This window comes from Clarias gariepinus, chromosome 6 (assembly GCF_024256425.1).
Source record: "Clarias gariepinus isolate MV-2021 ecotype Netherlands chromosome 6, CGAR_prim_01v2, whole genome shotgun sequence".
Classification (NCBI taxonomy): Eukaryota; Metazoa; Chordata; class Actinopteri; order Siluriformes; family Clariidae; genus Clarias; species Clarias gariepinus.
Genome location: NC_071105.1, coordinates 33,249,101 through 33,271,632, shown reverse-complemented (window position 1 = coordinate 33,271,632; position 22,532 = coordinate 33,249,101). Strand labels below are relative to the sequence as shown.

General features: G+C 40.0%; 1 protein-coding gene across 13 annotated transcripts; it reads left to right on the top strand.

Annotated features, from left to right (window-relative positions):
* The first annotated feature begins 8,047 nt into the window (after positions 1 to 8,047).
* On the top strand, positions 8,048 to 21,679 carry LOC128526676 (zinc finger protein 664-like). 13 transcript variants are annotated; one of them, XM_053498783.1, is made up of 6 exons: positions 8,057 to 8,181; positions 9,605 to 9,717; positions 10,858 to 10,936; positions 11,040 to 11,242; positions 11,357 to 11,497; positions 14,926 to 21,679. In XM_053498783.1, the coding sequence occupies exons 4-6, from the start codon at positions 11,050 to 11,052 to the stop codon at positions 16,080 to 16,082; spliced, it is 1,491 nt and encodes a 496-aa protein (XP_053354758.1). In that variant the 5' UTR covers positions 8,057 to 8,181; positions 9,605 to 9,717; positions 10,858 to 10,936; positions 11,040 to 11,049; the 3' UTR covers positions 16,083 to 21,679. The 13 variants fall into 13 exon arrangements, 12 of the variants coding, with proteins under 12 accessions (XP_053354761.1, XP_053354758.1, XP_053354764.1 ...); XM_053498787.1 differs by lacking the exon at positions 9,605 to 9,717 and adding an exon at positions 9,473 to 9,561 and having other exon boundaries at positions 8,067 to 8,181; XM_053498781.1 differs by having other exon boundaries at positions 8,067 to 8,181; positions 9,473 to 9,717.
* Positions 21,680 to 22,532: the final 853 nt, after the last annotated feature.

Sequence of the window (22,532 nt, the reverse complement as noted above, 5' to 3'; positions counted from 1 at the left end):
CTCGTCTCCAAATCCCAGTGGAGTGGTGCGATGATTTTTGATGCTGGGAGGACAGGTCCGCCCGGGGGACGTCTTCCTCGTGTTGTCGGGAAAGGGGGGCCGGCTTGGTTTCTTGGACCCCGGACGGTAGGAAAGATGGAAATTGTAATGTTCAAAAAATAGTGCCCACCGCGCCTGTCTGGGGTTGAGTTGTTTCATGTTCCGGTTGGTAATGAGGTTCTGGTGGTCGGTCCAGACAATGAACGGCTCCCTGACACCCTGGAGCCAGTGACGCCATTCCTCCAAAGCCCACTTTATGGCCAACAGCTCGCGGTCCCCTACCCCGTATCGCTGCTGAGTGGGGTCAAATTTTTTGGAGAAGAAACTACACGGGTGTAGTTTCTGGTCTGGACCTCGTTGGGAGAGGACGGCCCCGGCGCCCACATCCGAGGCATCCACCTCCACAACGAAAGGCTGGTTTGCATCTGGGTGAAGAAGGATGGGTGCGGTGGTGAATCGGTGACACAGTTCGTTGAAGGCAGAGATGGCGGCAGGACTTAGGGTGAAATGATAGGATGATGGGCGAGTCAGGGCGGTTAGGGGTGCTGCAACCGTACTGTAGTCCCGGATAAAGCGGTAGAAGTTCGCAAACCCGAGAAACCGTTGAAGCTGCTTGAGGGTCTTGGGTAGGGGCCAATGACGCACAGCTTCCAGTTTCTGCGGGTCCATGGCCACACCCTGGGGCGAGATGACAAAACCCAGGAACGTGGTGGAGCGCTTGTGAAAGGCGCACTTCTCCAACTTACAGTACAGTTGATGGACGAGCAATCTCTTTAGTACCGCCCTGACATGTTGGACATGTTCCTCAACTGTGCGTGAATAAATGAGTATGTCGTCTAGATAAACAAATACCCACCGCCCTAGCATGTCTCGGAGGACATCATTGATGAATTGTTGGAAGGCGACGGGTGCATTGCAGAGACCAAAGGGAATAACCAAACTCTCGTAGTGTCCTGTAGGTGTAATGAAAGCCGTCTTCCACTCATCACCCTCCCTGATGCGCACCAAGTTGTAGGCGCTCCGAAGGTCCAACTTAGTAAAAATGGTGGCACCAGAGAGGGCGTTAGTAAGAGGCAGAGGGTGTCGATTCTTTATGGTGATGTTGTTGAGCCCCCGATAGTCGACACACGGACGAAGTTCACCGCCTTTTTTTTTACAAAGAAGAACCCCGCGGCGGCGGGTGAGGAGAAGGGCCGGATGGTGCCATGACGAAGGGCGTTAGCTACATACTCCTCCATCGCCTGCGTCTCTGTGGTAGATAGGGAGTAAAGGTGGCGGCGGGGGGGAACGGCACCCGGCTGAAGGTCTATCGCCAGGTCGTAGGGGCGATGAGGAGGCAGGTGTGTGGCACGCTTCTTACAAAACACTTCAGCCAGGTCCCGATATGCAGTGGGGATGGCGTTGGTGTCGACGTCGGGGGCCTCGGACTCCCTAGAACACGTCCCAGCCGGTGCCCGTAGACAGAGTTTGGTGCAGGTCGGCCCCCACTGTAATATCTTGTTCTGTGTCCAGGAGATGAGCGGGTCGTGTTGAAGGAGCCACGGATGTCCAAGGATGATGGGAGGTGATGAAATGGAGGTGAGGTGAAACTGGATTTGTTCTTGATGCCGGTCGATGAGAAGGGTGATGGGATGAGTCTGAGCAGTAATGGGGCTGGAGGAGAGGGGGCGACCGTCTACAGACGTAATCCGAACAGGCTGGGATAACGCCTCGATTTTTACCCCCAATTCTTTGGCATAGGTAGAGTCAATGAAGTTACCTGCGGCACCAGAATCGATGAACGCAGTACTTTGGACCCGTTTGTGACCAAGTTGAAGGTGTAACTGGACCGTGAGACGAGAAACGCTGGATGTCGTGGCAGAGAGGCGAAGATGGCCCGGCGAGCTGCTCCCATCGCTCACCGGGCCTGGGCGCACAGAGTCCCTCTCTGAAGCGCCGTTCTCGTTTTGCAGCGGTCAGGGAGGCGCGTCCTAGTTGCATGGATTCCCCGGCTCCGGTGTTAACCACGGCAGGAGGTTAAGAACCGGTGTGTTCAGGTATGATAAGTGGCTGGGTTTGATGTTCGTTGAGTGGTGGAGGCGAAGGTGGGTGCTGGCGGCAGGGTCCTCGGGGCTGGCTTCGGACGAGAGAGAAGGCGCTGGTCGATCCGGAGAGCGAGCTGAATCAGCCCCTCCAGCGTGGCAGGAAGCACTCACCCGGCTAGTTCATCTTTGATCCTAGAAGCCAGTCCCTCGTAGTAGGATGTCCGGAGCGCGGCTTCTCCCCAGGTGGTATTACCAGTTATGTATGGCAATGCTTTTGCCTTGCTCATCAGAGACATTTCATTCATCATTCATTCATTTCATTATTATTTAGACACATTTTTCTCACACATACACACTTCCAAATATTTTCTTTTCTTTTCTTTTCTAAAAAAAAAAAAAAAAAAATCTTTAATTTTTTTTTTTTGTGAAGCTGCTTTGGGACAATGACCATTGTTAAAAGCGCTATATAAATAAAATTGAAAATTGAATTTTGTTCTGGTAAGTTTTTTATAATACTATGCAAAATTATTGTATAATTGTAGATTTTTTTTCTTTTCTATTTGTTTTTCACCTTTTTTTAATGCTTTAAATGTCAATAAAGATGGGATGGTTGAATGGTTTTGAGGCATGTCTTAAAGAGCCTTTAATTGGCTGGACACAAGCCTAAAATATGGCGTCTCCAATTTTTTTTACTTTTTTTTTATTTATTTATTTAGAATTGTTCATTAAATTCTGTTTAACAAAATCTAGAATGGATAATTTAATTGTAACATTTTTAACAGTTCTGCAATCAACAAATATAATTCATTGAGTAATACAATTAAAAAAGTAAAACTCATAGGTTCATTACATGCAGACTTATATATTTCAAGGGTTTATTTCTTTTACTTTTAGCTAATTAACTCAAAGATTTCCTGAGCCTTTAAATGGTCTCTGTCTGGTTCATTAAAATGGCTGTTCACAGATACTGTATCCAATGTGGTAGGAAAAGGTGCACAAGCAACAGGGATAACTGCAGCCTTAAGAGAATCGTGAAATTAAGGCCATTCAAGAATTTGTGGAAGTTTCACAAGGAGTGGACTGAAGCTGGAGTCAGTGTTTCAAGAGCCACCACACACGGATGTATCCAGGACATGGGCTACAACTGTCACATTCCTTGTGTCAAGCCACTCTTCAAATAGTTTTCAAGGAGTCTGGACGAAGAGAGCAAAGAAAACAGAATCCAAGTTGCTTGAGGTCAAGTGTAACGTTTTCACAGTCAGTGGTGGTTTGGGGAGCCACATTATCTGCTGGTGTTCAGCGCAGCCGTCTACCAGGCAACCGTTTTAGAGTACTTTATGCTTTTCCCTGCAGACCAGCTTGGTTGCAATGACTATTTCATTTTCTAGAAGGACACCTGCCCACACTGCCAAACGTACAAATACCTGGTATCCTTGTGCTTGATCGTCCAGCAAACACGCCTGACCTAAGCCCCATAGAAAATCTGTGGTGTTTCGTAAAGTGGAAGAGCAAGATCCCAAAAAGTCTGAAGGCTGCTATCAGAGCAACCTGGGCTTCCATAACACCTCAGCAGTGCCACAGACTGATGGCCTCCATGCCACGCTGCATTGCTGCAGTAATTGATGCAAAGTATGTTCATACTTTTTAATAGTCAATATTTATGTTAAGTATTTATTTATTATTAAGTCTTAAGTAATATTCTAAGTTTCTAATTTTGGTTTTCATTAACTTTAAGCCATATTCATTAACATATCAGTCACAGGATGGCTATAAAAGCTACAGAAATATTTTCAATGCCCAAAACAGTTACTGTTGCCAGCACTGAAAAGGTGTAAAAATGTACAGCTGTAAATAAATACATCCAGGACTACTGTCTAAACATGAACTTACTCACTCCACTCAATCATCATCCAGTGGATATTGCTATACAGTTTTTCCTAACTGTAGCTAATGACTGCACCTTTTTGGATAAAAGGCAATCCATAAAGTACAATTTTAACAGAAGAGGTGGCACCATGAAAGGGTACATTGTGCCTTTGATGCCATAGTGTTCTGCGTTTAATGCTGCAGGGGGGAACAAAAAGTAGAAATATTTCCTATACATTTTTTTTTAGGATTTTTGTCAAAATCCAGAAATAATAGCAGAAATGCACCAATCGCAGGAGAATGAGCCAAGTATTTGTGGAGCTCTTGTGGAATAATGGTGAAGGTCAGTAACAGCAGTGATTTTATTCCCTCCAGTGTGTATGTTATAGCTGTGTGGTAGATCTGAAAAACATTTCTGTATGATAACCATAATCACAATGTTAAAAATTGCTAGGCGGTAATAGCTAAATAATAAAAATAGTACTAGAACTTTTTAGAAATATTGTAACTTGATTATTTATGCACATACTGTACCATCTTTCACTAAAATTAACCTAATATTTAAAACCGTTCCAAGAGAAATTTTATAACCAAAGATGATTAAAAAGTAGCCTGTTAAACCACCCAGACTGGGAACACTATGCTTTTCACAGCCTGACAATAAAAACTGATTGGCTTTTTTTCTTTCACAAAGTCCATCTCTTCTTTCTTTTAAATTTTAAACTGCAATTGCACCCTCTTGTGGTGCACAATTTAGGCTATGGAGCACTATTATGCAAAACAAATATATAAATTCTTAACAGCTATTAATTGGTTAATGAAGATTGATCTCTATCACTTAGTATTTCTAATTATTAAATGTATTTATTATTATTATTATTATTATTATTAAAAATAATGTTCTACTTATGACATGTTTTAGCTTAAAAAAAAAAAACTAGAACAATTAATCATTAATGATTTTTTCCCCCACTATGTGTCACTCTGTACCCCAGACAGTTTTGAGATCACTGTTCGGTTCATCTTATCCCAACCTACAGGCTGAAACTTAAAACAGCTCAGGCTGTAGTCAAAACAATGAATTGATGGGCCAGTGAAGCATAGCTGAAACCACAAGACTGCTTCGACTGCACCGATTGGAGTGTTTTTAAAGCTGCAAATGTCAAGCTTGATGAACTAACCAATACTTTAATATAAAACTGACAGTACAGTACATATAACATATATCAATACATATAACAATAACAAACCATGCTTCATGGCTAGACTTAAACCACTGACAAAGGAGATCAAAGTGAAAAAAATAGCTACTCTGAAAAGCTGGAATCAAGTTTTCAGCTAATAATCCTGCATCAGTGTGGAGAGGCCTGCGAGACATCACAAACTACAGGAGACCAACCCACTGAGGCAAACAAAGACTTGGCTAATGACTTCAATACCTTCTTCTGCAGATGTGAGAAGAACATCTTCACACTTCTCACTCAGCCCACCCCACTGTCTACCCTATCATGCCTCTGGTAACCCCCTAACAACTTTCACAGCACTTAAGCTGTAATTTCTGAAGGGGATGTGAAATAGCTTCTACCGGGAATAGAAGACCCGGAGAGCAACTGGCACAGACATATCTTCCCCCGCACCCATCTTAAAGCATGGGTCCAAAATCAAAGAACTCATCTCCTCCAAACTTCTATGGCTTACTGTACCTCTGCCACCTGTCAGTGGATCACCAGCGTCCTGACACACAGATAACAGCAGGTGAGGCTGGAAGGAGTTATTACTGGAATACAGATAGTCAGCACGTGTGTTATCCAGGGATGTGTCCTTCTCCCACTGCTCTTCTTCCTCTATACTAATGACTGCACATCCAAGGACCCAGCGGTCAAGCTCGTGAAGTTTGCATGACACTATGCTCAGATGGTGACAAGTCTGCATATCGGCAGAAGGTGGAGTGGCTGGCTGTCCAGTGTAGTAAGAACAACAATAATAAAAAAAAACAATTCAATTCAGTTTTATTTGTATAGTTATAGCTTTTAACATTTGTCATTGTCGCAAAGCAGCTTTACACAATCTAAAGAATTATGGAAATTTGTATGAAATGTGCTGCATGTGGTCCTATGACTAGAACTTCTGTCTTATCAGGATTAAGCAGAAGGAAGTTAATTAACATCCAGTCCTGCACACATTGCTCAATTTTAGTAAGCTGTTCTTTATCATTAGGCTTTGCTGAGACATATAATTGTGTGTCATCAGCATAACAATGAAAACTAATTTCATGCTTAAGAATTATGTTGCCCAAGGAAAGCATGTAAAAACTTCCTAATCATCATCAGTCAGCTGAAGACCTGAATGCAAGGAATAACCGGTGTATCCATCTATGGCACAGCCAGATTCCAGGACTCAAATTGTGAAATGTGGAAGCGCGAGGAATCATTTTCACACATGAACTCATCAAACTCTCTCTCTCTCTCTCTCTCTATATATATATATATATATATATATATATATATATATATATATATATACTGTGTATAGGCGTATATACTGTGTATAGACGTATATATGGTGTGGTGGTTAGCACTGTCACCTTGCACATCCAGGGTCCTTGTTCGACTAGTTTGTCCTGTCTCTGTGTGCATAGAGTTTGCATGTTCTCCCCATGCTTGGTGGGTTTTCGCCAGGTACTCTGGTTTCCTCTCACAGTCCAAAGACTTGCAGGTTAGACTAATTGGCATTTCCAAATTGCCATTCCCAAATTGACCTATGGTGTTTTATAGGTTTATTGTAGTATGTTAAAATTAATGTGAAATTTCACTGGGAGCCAGAACAGATGTGTGGAAAAGATAGGGATGATGTGCTCATATCTTCTAATTCTAGTAAGGACTCTGGCTATGTTTTGGACTAACTGGTGTTTTGGATATTTTTTTTCTGCATTATGTAGTGATGTATTTAAGGCTCTGGGTAACGGAAGGTCGGGGCTTCAAGCACCAGGACAGTCAAGCTGCGACTGTAGATCCCTTGAGCAAAGATTTGAGATTTAAATAGCACCTAGATGCTGTTTTTAAGCTTTTACATCAGTAGCATGATGTGTGTTTTTTCAGTAAAATAGAATTATATTAGTAATATAGAATTAATTAATATAGGATTTTCTAATCATTTAGATAAAAAAAAAAAACAGATCTACAACAAGAGTAACGGCTTTAAAAAAAAATCACAAAAAAAATTACAATATGAAAAATATGAAAGTACAAGATTCAGGTATAAAATATTGATGAATTATACAAGTAATTATCCACAGTTAAATATAAGGTATACAATATAAACAAACTTAACTCATTAAAAATATACAAATAAGTAATAACAGTGGACAGAGTAAACAACAAATAAACAGACAGCTAAATAACTAAGAAAAAGGGGGAAAATAAAATAAATGAACATACTAAGTAAATAGCATAAAATACCAAAAATGATTTTAAAAGGTTTAGTATTTTACAGAGGAAAGGTGATAGTTTAGGAGATAATTTAGAAAATGTACATTTATGAATGTAGAATTTAGCTATTAACATAGAAAAGCTGACAATGTAATCAAATGATTTATTATTGTGACAGAAAAAGACAATTATGTAATTTAATGTAAAATTGTAAGATTCCTGAATCAAATAAAAAATATAATTTCCAAGTTGGCGCCAAAATGCTTGTACCACAAGTACACAGGTCCACACTGTCCACATATTTCACAATTATGGAATAAACAGTGTAAATTCAGTGTAATATTTCATAATATGTTATCAATTATTGAGCCCCAATAAAACTTTCGGAATATACTTTTTGGAGCATCTTGTTTAAATGATGAATGCTTTGACGTATATGTTTATTGTTACATTTCAGTTATGAGAAAACCTCACATGATTGTATCATCATACGCTGTTACTATTTCACACGAACCAAGATGAGTTTTATAAAGTTGTAATAAGCCACTTGGAATAGCACGAGAGTAACTGCCTGCACGCGAGGCATTCTGCAGCGCGTGCACTGCACGCAACGTCACCGGGGAGGCGTGTGCACGTGGCAGAGCGCAACCCGTCTCCGCTACGTCATGACGCAAAGAGCGCGCGCACGCCCCTGTGTTTATTTTTTAAGCCCTGGAGAAGGAGCGTGCAATTAAAATCTGTCCCGTTCGGGTGTTAAAACGTCAGCTGGACGAGAGACAGAAGAGGAATTTATATATATATAAAAAAAACAACAACAACAACAGGTCGGTTTAATGCAGACGCAGCAGTTGTTACTGTATTTGCTATTTTTTTCTGTGTTGTGTCATAACAAAAATAACCGACATGATTATTTAATCCTAGATCACATAATGTAGCAGGGTTAAAGAATAAATAAAAAGGTTGATTTGCATTTTGCTGTGCATTGCTTCTAGATATTTACCATCATTAAGCAGGAACAATGATGCTCAAACAAACAGATGTGCATGGCTAGTATGTGCATAGGCTATGGCTATTTATTAATTTATTTTTTTGCATTATCATCGATTGTCTGTTAAAGATATGAAGTGATTGCTGCCTCTCCTTACTTTACAATGTACATCAAGTCAGCGTAACCATTTATTAAGCCTCCTGCATATTTATTGTATCAAGCCATGTTAAACTTGTTCACTTAATCATTTAATCAGATTTTATTAACAACCAGATTGGGATTTCTTTGCATTTCTTTCTGATTGCTACCAATAGCCCCAGTGTCCTGGTTTTCTGGGTTTTGCATGTTCTTTATGTGGTTATGTAGGCTTCCTTCAGGTTCCCCCAGTTTCCCCAGTTTAAAAACATTCGCCTTGCACCTCCAGGACCTGGGTTCGATTCCCACCTCTGTGCATGCAGTTTGCATCTTCTCCCTGTGCTTGGTGGGATTCCTCCAGGTACTCTGCTTTCCTTCCACAATCCAAAGACATGCAGATTAGGCTTATTGGTGTTCCCAAAAACAGAGAATCACCACCTCTCAGACTCTACCCCTAAGTACCTACGAGGTAACAGTATAGGGTCTGTGTATAAAGAGAGACTGCAGTCAGTAACATGCGAGACAGGGAAGCGCATCGGCTGCTGGTCATCTCAGGGACACCGAAGGTATGATAATACCGCTCTTTACTTACAAGAAGGACTGATTGTTACTTGATATTTAATACCTTATGTTATGCTATGATTGTTGTTTAAGTGTTTCCATGTATTCACAAAAAATTTAATATAATGTGTATTTGTTTGCTAAACGGTTCATGGAATAGTATTTGTTAAGCTTAGTTAAATAATTTTGTTGTATTTGTTTACATTTTATTTACCTAATATTTAACAGAATCACTACGATTTAATTATAATTTATCAGAAATATTGATGTACCTTTTTTGTGGTTATTCATTTAAGGTTATTGAATCCACTTTGAACAATTGTTGTGTAACCTGCAAAGCTGTCAGACACAAGAATTGAAAAGTGATTCCAGAGGTTATCCTCATGTCCCCTGTAGTTGGCTAATGTTTCATTTATTTATTTATTTTCAAGTTTGAAGCAGCAGCTGATGTGCAAATTCCCCAAAACCTTGACAGTTTGTGCCCTGAGATGGACTGGCACCCTGTCCAGGCCTCTGCCATGTCAGTTCATTTATTTAATCACATTTTTGTCCTTTCCACACAGTGTTGCTGTGATTGATTCTGGATGCACAACAAGGATAAAGATATTGAAAGGGATTAAGAGAGTTTTTAATTAATCACCAGCCTACCTTCTAACCTGAGCATAAGGATATTAAGGTGACAGGCTGCCTAAAATGTCATTTACTTATTTCTTTTCTTTTATAACTGTTTACCATAATATAGTAAGATTGGTTGATGGTGCCGATCAAGTTAAACTTGATCAAGCTTGTTTGCTAACTTGTGGAAGAGACGCATCTTTCTGTGGGAACTCAGGAACTCATTCCAGGAACTATACAGGAACTCAGCTGGGAACTTTAGATAGACGATTCTGAGTGATTATTATGGGGTGTGAGACACTTGTTGTTGACTGAGTCACTGTTGAGCCAACTAAGCTTGTTTCAATGTTGTCTAGGCAATGGTAGCAGTAGCTTCTCAAATTAACAAATAATGTAAACTATAATGTGCAGTATTGTCATGCATTGTTCAGTACTGTTCAAAAGTCCATGCTATCTTTAGTACAAATTTATGTTTTTTTAATGTTCAAAAACCATACACTATTTCTAAACATAACATAAAAATGAATAACAATGCAGAAGAATATGTGCATGTCTGTAACGAAGGAGGGGGGCGGGGGGGGGGGGGGGGGGGGGTGTTGGGCTGGGGCTATTGTCTTGGGCATTTCCAAAAAAAAGCAAAGATGTTTTGAACCTATTTCTCCACATCTATATAGAGCTCTAAAGAGTAATAAAATAAACAGTTAATATTTTATGTGAAAATTCTTTGCTTGAAAATGGTCAGTAGTGTAAGATACAGTTTTGTGCTGTTTTATAAATAAAACAGCCGTTATGTTTTACTGAGTGTGCTGGAGAATATCAGTTTGTCTGGTAACTTTGTCACAATGGCCCATTTTTTTCATTCTAAACCTAGAAGCCTACATTATTTTTTTCCCCCTCCATCTGAAAACTAGTTTGTTATGTAATGTTATGTTATGTTCCTTTTTTTTTTTACCGGCATGCAAATTTGCTTCTGTAATGTTATTGTTTATTAACCTTTCAGTCATATATTATATTTAACAGATTCCTACATAATAATGCAGACACGATAAATGTATATAACAAAATTTGTACAAAAGATAATACAGTACTAGAATTAGTTTTTTGCATTTCTTACTAGTAGAAATAATGTTGAAAACTATGCATATTAACTAAGATATTCCACAAATCGTATCTTAATTATTAAGGCTTCTGTGTTGTTTAGTTTAATGGACTCCACTCCATCTGAAGGCAAGCTGCTAAACCTTGCACCTTTTTGCTAAGAGCACATTTGCATTGCAGTTGTGAGTTCTCTTACAGAGAAACTTTTTTTAATTTTTTAAACATTGTTTGAAACTTGTTGAAGTCCATTTTTGTGTGTCTTTAATAAGAAACACCGTCTTTCAGCAAGGGATTAATGCCACGAAAATCACCCGACATGGAGGACTTGCTCAGTCTTAACAAGAATCCTGATGCAGATCTCACAAAGAGTTTGTGCTGTAATGGTGAAGATCAGCACGCCGAGCGGACCCTGTTAAAGATGTGTACAGTGAGACTAGTGGACTTCAGGAAAATCCAGAAAATATCAGAAAAAAAACGTATTACTGGAGGTAATTTCGATAAAACTTGTGATCGCAATAATCTAGTGTGACTAATCTAACAATTTGCTTTTATCGCCATTTTCTGCTTTTGAGGATGCTTTCTTTGGTATTTTTACATTCCAGGTGAATGCAGCATGTTTGACGGAGACCAGAAACCACAACAGGCTCAATTAAAAATGCAACGAAGAAAAGCAACAGCTGAGAGTCAAACAGAGGAAGGGGCTTATTATCATAAATACAAGCCCAGCAGTTTCAGTTCTTCCAGTGAGTATATTCACAGTGGGGCAAAAAAGTATTTAGTCAGCCACCAACTGTGCAAGTTCCCCCACTTAAAAAGATGAGAGAGGCCTGTAATTCATCATAGGTATACCTTGAGTATGAGAGACAAAATAAGAAAAGAAAATCCAGAAAATCACATTGTTGGATTTCTAAAGAATTTATTTGCAAATTATAGGGAAAAATTAAAAAAGGATTTGGTCACCTACAAACAAGCAAGATTTCTGTCTCTCGCAGACCAGTAACTTCTTCTTTAAGAGGCTCCTGTGTCCTCCACTTGTTACCGGTATTAATGGCATTTGTTATCAGTATAAGACATCTGTCCAATCTGACTCGCTAACCTTATTCGCTCTTGTAGATTTATTCTTTACAATATCAGAAGAATTCGCCCATTTCTTTCTTCACAGGCTACTCAGGTGCTTGTTCAATCCCTTGTTATTTCAAGACGGGAATACTGCAACTCACTCCTGGCAGGCCTGCCTCTGTCCACGATTCGTCCTCTGCAACTGATCCAGAATGCAGCAGCACGTCTCGTTTTTAACCTTCCCAAGTTCTCCCACACCACCCCACTCCTCCGCTCCCTGCACTGGCTTCCTGTAGCTGCCCGCATCAAATTCAAAACGCTGATGCTTGCCTACAAAGCTAAAAATGGCCCAGTACCCACTTACCTCTCTGCGCTAATTACACCACGCACTGCACCACGTTCCCTCCGATCCTCCAGCACTGCTCGCCTCATCCCACCATCTCTCAGGGATCGAGGGCGTCATTCATCGGCTCTTTTCTGTTCTGGCACCTAGGTGGTGGAATGAACTTCCTGGAGATGTCTATACAGTAGAGACTGTGACTATCTTTAAACGACGACTCAAGACGCATCTGTTTCTCCAGTACTTGGACTAACACCCCCCCCCCCCCACACACACACACGTAAAAAAAAAAAAAAAACTCTTTCCAGTTGTGTTGGACTAATGGCACTTAGTTATTAACATAGTTAACCCAGTGTAAAAGTATATCCAATGATGTAAACTTTAAAGCACTTTTTGTAAGTTGTTCTGGATAAGAGCGTCTGCCAAAAGCCTAAATGTAAATGTACCTCAAACAGTCATACTCCAAACTCCACTATGGCCAATACCAAAGAGCTGTCAAAGCACACCAGAAACAAAATTGTAGACCTGCACCAGGAAGACTGAATCTGCAATAGGTAAGCAGCTTGGTGTTAAGAAATCGACTGTGGGAGCAATTATTAGAAAATGAAAGACGAACAAGACCACTGATAATCTCCCTCGATCTGGGGCTCAACGCAAGATCTCACCCCGTGGAGTCAAAAAGATCACAAGAACTGTGAGCAAAAATCCAGAACCACACGGGGGGACCTAGTGAATGACCTGCAGAGAGCCGGGACCAAAGTAACAAAGGCTCCCATCAGTAACGCACTGCGCCACCATGGGCTCAAATCCTGCAGTGCCAGACGTGTCTCCCTGCTAAAGCCAGCACATGTCCCGGCCCATCTGAAGTTTGCTAGAGAGCATTTGGATGATCCAAAAGAGGATTGGGAGAATGTCATATGGTCAGATAAAACTAAAATAGAACTTTGTGTTTGAAAAAGAATGCTGAGTTGCATCCAAAGAACACCATACCTACTGTGAAGCATGGGGGTGGAAACATCATGCTTTGAGGCTGTTTTTCTGCAAAGGGACCAGGACGACTGATCCGTGTAAAGGAAAGAATGAATGGGGCCATCTGTCGTGAGATTTTGAGTGAAAACCTCCTTTCATCAGCAAGGGCATTGAAGATGAAACGTGGCTGGGTCTTTCAGCATGACGATGATCCCAAACACACCGCCCGGGCAACAAAGATGTGGCTTCATAAGAAGTATTTCAAGGTCCTGATCCTGTAATCTCAATCTCCCAATTGGGTTTGGGACAGTTTCTCCTGTTTGTGTAGAAATTAATAATTTATAAGTGGGGAAAGATTAATGTGCTTTGACATTTGAGCTTTGGCATTTCAACCATCTGTTATTGTGGCCTAGTAGAAGGTTGAGTTTTAAAATCTTGTATTGAACTATGATTGCTCTGTACTATCAAGGGATTTGACAGACGTTCTTGTCCAAAATAAAAAAAGGATGTAGTGACTGATAAAAGTGCTGTGAAGTTTCTGCATGAATACAGTTTTTAAATTTAAATTTTTTTATTTGGGAGTTATCTAAAAAAAAAATGTCTTTCTCGATCCCTGAGAACCGAACGGTGCTGGAGGATTGGAGGAAACATTGTGCGGTGCGGGGTGTGATTATAGTTGAGATGTAAGTGGGTGCTGGGCTGTTTTTAGCTTTGTAGGCGAGCATCAGTGTTTTGAATTCGATGCAGCTAAAGGAATCCAGTGCAGGGAGCAGAGAAGTGGAGTTGTGTGGAGAACTTTGCAAGGTTGAAATCAAGCCGTGCAGCTGCATTCTGGATCAGGTGCAGAGGATAGTGGTGGACAGAGGCAGAACTGCCTGGAGTGAGTTGCAGTAGTCCAGTCTTGAAATAACAAGGGACTGAGCAAGCACCTAAGTAACCTGTGTGGAGAGCAATGACTGAATTCTTCTGATGCTTAGAGCGAGTAATGTTGGCAATGTGTGGGGAAAATGGCAGTTGATTTGTCCAGAGTTACCCCAAGGTTGTGGGCAGCGATTGAAGGGTAAACTGATTGTTGTCTAGGGAGATCATAAGATCCTGATGCCGGGAAGAATCACCTGAGATGAAAAGCAGTTCGGTTTTGGCTGATGAGCTGCCATCCAGGATGATATGCCTGCCAGACAAGCTGAGATCCAGGTGGAAACATTGTCTGTGAGAGGAAAGGAGAGAATGAGTTGCATAACAATGGTATGAAAAGATGTATAAGGATATGACCTCACCAAGAGACCAGGGATAGAGAGAACAGAAGAGGACCAAGTACTTAGCCTTGTAGGACACCAGTGGCCATTAAAACCAATTAGTGTCTAATAATCAGTGGGTCACTCGTTGAGGGAGGCATAAAGTATGCCTGATTTTATGTCAAAATCTAGGGGAGTACTTTCCTGAATTGTGCCTGATAACTACTAGAGAAAGTTATTCAAGTTCATAAGTAGCGGTGTGGAAATACGCTTACCAAATGCAGTTACTGTGCTGTGCTTGTTGGTGGAAAAAAAAAGCATATTATTTTACTGGACACTTGGGGAATAAAGATTGTTTATTTCAGCCTATTTAACATCGTTTGTGAATTTTAAGTTATCAGGATTTTAAAGAGCTCGAATATAATCTATACATTGCTGCAAAACATTTGAAAGGCTAATGATGGCCAGACTGAAACTAATTTCAAATACGGTCCGTTAGCTAGTTTCTTGGGTCCTCATGGTGTTTAGAAGTTTAAATGTTTTTTTTTTCTCTTTCATCAAATTTCAGGTACGTCCAACAAGTCATCTTGCGATCAGGGGGATGAACCTAATCATCAAGAAAAGCCTATCAAAGCAGAGAGCCTTGGAGTGATTAAGGTTGAAAGACATTCCCTTAAATTACATTGTACAGGCAAACATTTTGCACTTCACTTGGGCCAAAAGGCGCATCAGTGCAGCCAGTGCAATAAGAGTTTCAGCTGTTCATCAGACTTGGCAATACATCGCTATGATTGCACAAAAGGCGGTAAAGAGCTTTCAAAAGTCTCGTATCTGCAGCTGCACCAGAGAGAGCACACTAGATTTAACCCTTATAGCCACTCGGAGTGCAGCAAGACTTCTAGCGAGGCATCAAGCCTTAGAGCCGAGAAAGTGCATACTGAAGAAAAACCCTATGTCTGCACACACTGTGGAAAACAATTCTCGAGCTCATTGGGTGTTCGTAATCACAAGAAAGTACACAGTCAAGAGCTTCATCGATGCTCGGAGTGCGGGAAACATTTTCTATGTTCCAACACATTAAGGATTCACAAGAGATCACACACCCGAAAGAAGCGGTATCAGTGTTTCGAGTGCGGTAAACAGTTTTTACATTTGTCAACCTTAAACCATCACAAGAGGATCCATACACAAGAGAAGCCTTATCATTGCTCAGAATGTGGGAAACAGTTCATACAGTCTTCGTCTCTTAAACATCATATGAGAATACATACGGGGGAAAAACCGTACAAGTGCTCTCGATGTGATAAGGCGTTTCCTCATTCATCAGCTCTTATAGTGCACCAAAGGCTACACACTGGACAGAAGCCTTACCACTGTGACCTGTGTGGAAAACACTTTTCCCAATCAACACACCTGCGAACCCACCAGAGAGTGCACACCGGAATAAGACCCTATGTTTGCTCTCATTGCGGCAAGTCTTTCACTCAGTCTTCACATCTTGGAGTGCACAAGATGTTGCACACTGGACAGAAGCCTTACTGCTGCTCCACCTGCGGCAAAGGATTTGCAACTCCGGGCTACCTTAAGCTGCACCAGAGAATTCATACTGGCGAAAAGCCGTACCAGTGTAACATTTGTGGATGGTCTTTCACTCAGTCCCACAGTCTCAAAGAGCATCTGGGAAAACACTGGAGAGATGCTTTACCAGTGTTTAAAGTTCAGTAGAGTATTTAAAGAGTCTGGCAATTTGAAATACAGAGGTGAACATTCACTTAATTTTTCCCTTCAAGTTTTAGCCGGACTGTGCTAGGAATTTAGGTCCCACCAGTTACATATTTTGTGTTTTCTTCTGGCATAGTAAGCTAAGGATGCCAAGAGATTGGTGAAAAGTGATTGTATGATCAATGATAGAAGAAACTGTTATTTCGTGACACAAATGAATAACAGGATAATCTTTTCAGTAGGGTTGGGTACCGAAAACCGGTGCCAATACGGCACCGCTACCTATATAACCGGTATGTACCGGACCGAAACAGAATGTGAATTTCGGTGCCTTATTTCAGTGCCACTTAAATGCCTGAACTGTCGATTGAAATATTTGTTCTCTGGGGCTATGATGACACAGTTGTAATAAGCATCAGATTCATCGACACACATGATCGCTAGTAAAATTTAGATACTGCATTCATGGGGTGTCAGAAATGATCGGAAAAATAAAGTATTTCTTAATTAGAAAAATCTTGAGAACTTCACACACAGTCATACCAACCGTAGCAAAAAGGAGTCCACCGATTATGATGACGACAGCAGCCTTTCCGCAGGTTAGTCGTAGGCTAATGTAATGTTAATCGCAAAATGCAAATCTTGCATTTATGCTAACAAATGGTCAAACGATTTGTAAAATACTAATGTAACAAGGATTCTGTTTATAATTTTGGCTTTCTAGCTAGTACTAGTAGTACTACAACAGTGACCCCATTTACTATTGCACTTTCAAACACATACTTTTGTGTGCAGGCCTCATCTACACCATCTGAGTGGGATTTTTCCTGTGCAGGGCATGCAATAAGTCAGGAAAGGTGTCGTATTTTGCCAGAAAAGGCAAATATGGTGATATTTCTGCAAAAGAATTGCTAAAATTTGAAGCGGTTTAGTTATTATAGTTGGGTTAGGTGGCTTTGTTGTTGTTGTTTTTCGTATTTACTTATATATTCATATACTTTAAACTTTTATATATTGTTAAATTTTAAGCATTACATTTTTTGTTCAATAAAAATGTATTCTTGAGTCATCCACCATAATTTTGTGGCTTTTGTAAAGTATCGGTTTAGGCACCGTTTGGGCACCAGTACCGTTTTATAAGTTTAGATTTGGCACCGGTATTGAAAAAAACAAAAACAAAACGATACCCAACCCTACTTTTCAGTAATAATATGAGGGTGAATTAAGAAAATGATTTGCACTCTGGCTGTAGAATTTATTTCAATCAACTTTTAGAATTGACAACTACATAATTTTTCTCACCCATAATCTCTTTGCTTTTCAACACACTTCATCCATCTGTCAAAAAGCTCTCATAATAACTCATAAAAAAAGTTTTAGGCTGAGCTGCGAGCCACGAATGCACCGCTGTCTTCACTTCTTCATCAGAAATTTTTCTTCACCGTCATAGGGCTGCTTTCAGGTGACCAAAGATCAAAACGTCCTTGTGAAGCAGTCCTCTGCGTTTAAAGTGTAGGCTTCAGCCCTTCAATGAGCATCTCACTGTAATGAGCACTGTTAATTGTTGAACCTTTTTCCTGATAATGTTCCAATACCGGCCCTTCAGTATCCCAGAAAACATAAATTTTCCAGCTCTTGATTGACTTAATTTTTTCCTCTTACCGCAGTTACAAATAAACAGATGTAACACGTTCACCTCGTATTTCTTTCAGAACTTCACTATTTGTATTTAAATAAGCCAATACGTAAGAGCCTTTAAATGAATAATCATTAATGCGAGTGAGAACTTCATTTCTTAAAAAATTATATTTGAAGAAGTATGTCTTCAAAATGTTATTTTTATGTTTCAGAAGCATCAAACAAAGAAAACAACAAAGGGGATTTCCGAAATAACTGGGATCGCACAATGTAATGAGAACTTACAGGATCAGGAATAAACAGCTGCATGGTCATAAGGATACCACTATTTATTGAGACCTGTCAGGAAAAAAGGGTTCAATTTGGAGCATTGAATTGGATCAATGGAGAAAGGCCATTTGGTCTGATGAGATGGCCTGATTATGTACCAGGACAACAATACCAAGTTTCATTGGGCTCAAATTATAAAATTGTGGTTCTGGGAGCTTTTTTACACAAATTGGCCACCACAAGAGTCCTGATGTGAAAGTGAATGAGATGTGCTGGAGAACACTTTTCATATATGTCTGACTCGGCTGAAATTAATACAAGATCTCCAAAAATCAACGCAACCCTGGATGGAAATAAACGTGACAAAATGACATTTGTGACATTGCATAAATGGTTTCTAAATAATACCATGAACTTAAACAAAGCTAAAGGTAAGGTTAAATATTAGGTGCACATTTTTTTGCCCCCGGGCAGTATATGTGCTGTATTTAAAATACAGTGGAACCTTGGATTACGAGCATAATTCGTTCCGGAAGGGGGCTCATATTCCAAAACACTCGTGAACCAAATTGAGTTTTCCTATAAGAAATAATGGAAACTCAAATTATTCATTTTACAGCCCCAAAAAATAAATACATAAAAATTATTAACACAAAATATTAAGTAAAAATGAAACAAATTAAACTGCACTTTACCTTTTAAAATTAAACTAAAAAAAGTAAAAATAAATCCAGACAGATAAGTGTTTCCATTTGTGCGTGCAGGCGCTGTGTGTGTGAATCTAAGCTCCCCTCTCCTCCTCCTTGTCTTAGCGGTTACCCTTCACACACATGCGCGCACACAATGGAAACACTGTTTTATCCAAAAAACAAACAAGAAATCTCTCTAATGACACTCGATTGAGAGACACACTAATGGAATCACTGCTGTAAAGTAAAAATAAACCAAATTAACCTGCACTTTACCTTTGAAAAGAATCGCAGTAGAGCAGAGAGAAAGAGTGTGTGTGTGTGTGTGTGTGTGACACAAAGAGCAGGCTAAGCCTTGAGCAGAGAGAGAAAATGGATTTTTAATGTCTCTAATGAGACTTGCTTTTGCTTTACATGCGCACTGTACACACACACATGCATACACAAAATAAAATATGTTTTACGCACACACAAGTGGTCACAGTGTTATAGTAAACAGTACACTCGTGCACGAATGTTGATTATACCAGTAAGAGACGCGCACTAAAACCCAGCAGGGGAGGCGATTACCCACAATTCCGCAGCACAAGAGAGAGAAAAAAACGTTGGCTCAGTTGTGATCACGTGATGCTCGGTGTCAAAACAAGAAGCACATGCGTGATGCATGATACGCCATACTCGTAAACCAAGACTTGCTCGTTTTTCAAGTCAAAATTTACTAAAAATCTTTGCTCGTCTTGCAGGACACTTGCAAACCGTGTTACTCATAATCCGAGGTTTTACTGTACAGTACTTTTCAGAGGGCTTTTAAAACAAAAGTGTTTTTTCCCTGTACATTTAGTCTTTTTTTATTTTTATTTGTCTATTTCAATGCAATCTATTGTTGTGCTGATATATAAAAAAAGGTCTGTTACAGTTTCCACAAAAAAGAGTTCAGGCTTAAATAGATATCTTGTATTTTTATTACATAAGGATACATATTTAGTAAAACATTTGTGTTAAAACATATTCAGCCTTTTCAAAAATTTTAAAAAGACAAAAAGTAAGATGCAAGATGTCTGATAAGCCTGGATCACCCAGCCAGATGATTTCTTTAGAAAACTACACCAAAGTTTTGGTTAAAAGCTGTCATATCATTTACTGCTTAATATAATAATTATAAATAAACTTAAAAAAGTTTAATATTAACAGTATAGAAACTTTTCATTTAGGTTTAAAGGCATCTTTGTTTACTTTAGATGTGCCTTTTACACAGTTCTGTATATGCAAATAAATTGTCATGTCAAAACCATATTTTAAAATCTGCAAGTATTAAGTTTGAAATATCATTTAGTTTTATTCATTTGTGTATTCAATTTACATCCTCCTGAGACCCAGACTCTACTGTTGTGCACTGATGGGTCGTTCATGAACGATTCGTTCTTTTTGGACAAGTCTTAAATGTGACTCAGAAGAACGAGCAGTCTCTGAGAGTGATTCGTTCATTTTCTATTAAGCGCGCCTGTCCAAAGCACCACAAAACCTCCGTAGGTTATGTACAGGAAATAGAAATGAGTAGTCACCTTTGAGTCTTTGGTCCGAATCGGTCGTTCTTTTGTCACATGACGCTATGCAGTGCAGTACACAGGAAACAAAATTGAACGGTTCTTCTCAATGAGTCTTTTACTGCTAGTCGTTCGTTCTTTTGTCACGTGACTCCCTTAGACGCTATGCAGTGCAACAGATTTACTGTAAAAGAACAAACGACTCGGACCAGAAGATATGAGAGGTGAGCCACTGATCCTGTAATATTTTTATTACTGAACTATAGCCAAAATTTTTGTACGTAGACGTGTTGGGGGTTTGTTTATTAAAAATGTAACAATTTTATTTTATTTCTGATCAAAAGAACGAAATGAACTAAATGACGCAAAAAAAGATTCAACTTCCCATCGCTACTGTTGTGTACATTTAAATTACTACTGGATGTTTCTCTTTATTCATAGCTGATTCATTAAATTAAATGTAATCAATATTTTCAACTAAGAAGAAGTTTGGCAAAATACGTAATTATACATCATACCCAACAGTGTTCATATGAGGATGGTGTGTGTGTGTGAATGAAAATAACTTAACATACAGCCATTGTTGTCAAAATAGCTGGCAGCAAAAGTAAGTACACCTTACGTTATAACAGGTATACATTGTTTAACCATGCAAAGTCACTATTAATCATGTAAATGTGTTTGTCAGCTTGATAGGGCCATACAAATTTGTTGCATCCTCTTCCACTCATTTATAATGATATCATGGAGCTGCTGGATGTTACCACCACCACGCTTAACCTTAGGCAAGAGACAGTTTTCTGGGTACTTCTCACGAGGGCGTCGCCACATATACTGTACACCATCTGACCCAGACAAGTTATCTTAGTCTCATTAGACCACAGGACATGGTTCCAGTAATTTATGCTCTTGGACAGGTTGTCATCAGCAAACTGCGGGCAGCTTCAGAAGAAGCTTCCTTCTGGGATGACGGCCATGCAAACGAACTTGCAGTGTGCGTCTCTGCTTTACGGACATCTAGAGGAAGTACACTCCACCAGAACTTAGGTTAGGTACCAGAACAAAAAAAAAAAAGAGTCTGGATAATTGTCTTCCTCGATCCCTGAGAGATGGTGGAATGAGGCGAGCGGTCGTAGAAAAGCGGATGGAACGTGGTGCAGTACATTGTGTGATTAGAGCAGAGAGGTAGGTGGGTGCTGGACCATTTTTAGCTTTGTAGGCGAGCATCAGTGGTTTGAATTTGATTCGGGCAGCTACAGCAAGCCAGTACAGGGAGCGGAGAAGTAGGGTAGTGTGGGAGAAAAGGTTGAAAACGAGACATGCTACTGCATTCTGGATCAGCTGCAGAGGACGAATGGTGGACAGAGGTAGACCTGCCAGGAGTGAGTTGCAGTAGTCCAATCTTGAAATAACAAGGAACTGAACAAGCATGTAAGTAGCCTGTGAAGAAAGAAATGGACAGTTTCTTCTGATGTTGTAAAGAAGAAATCAACAAAAGCGAGTAAGTTGAGCAATGTGTGAGGAAAATGACAGATGGTTGTCCACAGTTACCCCAAGATTGCAGGCAGTGGCTGAAGGAGTGATCTGATTGTTGTCCAGGGATATCACAAGGTCTTGACCTGGGGATGAATCACCAGGGATGAACAGCAGTTCAGTGTTACTTAAATTGAGCTTCAGCTGATGAGCTGCCATCCAGGATGAGATGTCTGCCAGACATGCTGACCTCCCCTTCTGCAACCTCTAAAGCAATGCTGGAAGCACTCATGCATCTGTTTTTTAAAGCCAGCTTATGCACCCGAGGCACAGCACAAGGACTCAACTACTTTGAGTGGCCTGTTCTGAATGGAACCTGTCTTAGAAAACCTCTGTATGACCCTGTCACCTGTACTGTAACTCAGTTTCAGGGTGTTACCGATCTTCTTTTAGTCTAACCCATCTTTATGGAGAGTAATAATTCTATTTCTTAAATTCTCTTTGAGAGTTCTTTGCCATGAGGTACCATGTTGGTCATCCACTGGTCAGTGTGGGTAAATTGTACTCAAAGCACCAAATTGTAAATGCTCGAACATAAGATTTTTGACACAAATTTGTATGGTCCTATCAAGCTGACAAACACATGAACACATGATAAATACGACATGAGACTTTGCATGGTTAAAGATGTACAGCTGGTATAAAATAGGGTGTACATACAGCTATTTTGACAACACTGGTTGTATGTTGAGTTATTTTTTAGAGGGCCGTATTATAATTGACTAAATTAAGTTTCAGAGTTTCAACTCTTCTGCGTAGTTGAGTCTCGCAGTACAATA

What these genes read in the sequence shown, in the direction of transcription:
- LOC128526676 (XM_053498786.1), top strand. Translation starts at nt 11,050, where the DNA reads ATGCCACGAAAATCACCCGACATGGAGGACTTGCTCAGTCTTAACAAG. An exon ending in AAAAAAACGTATTACTGGAG is followed by an intron (nt 11,243 to 11,356) that starts GTAATTTCGATA and finishes TTTACATTCCAG; the next exon opens with GTGAATGCAGCATGTTTGAC. An exon ending in CAGCAGTTTCAGTTCTTCCA is followed by an intron (nt 11,498 to 14,925) that starts GTGAGTATATTC and finishes ATCAAATTTCAG; the next exon opens with GTACGTCCAACAAGTCATCT.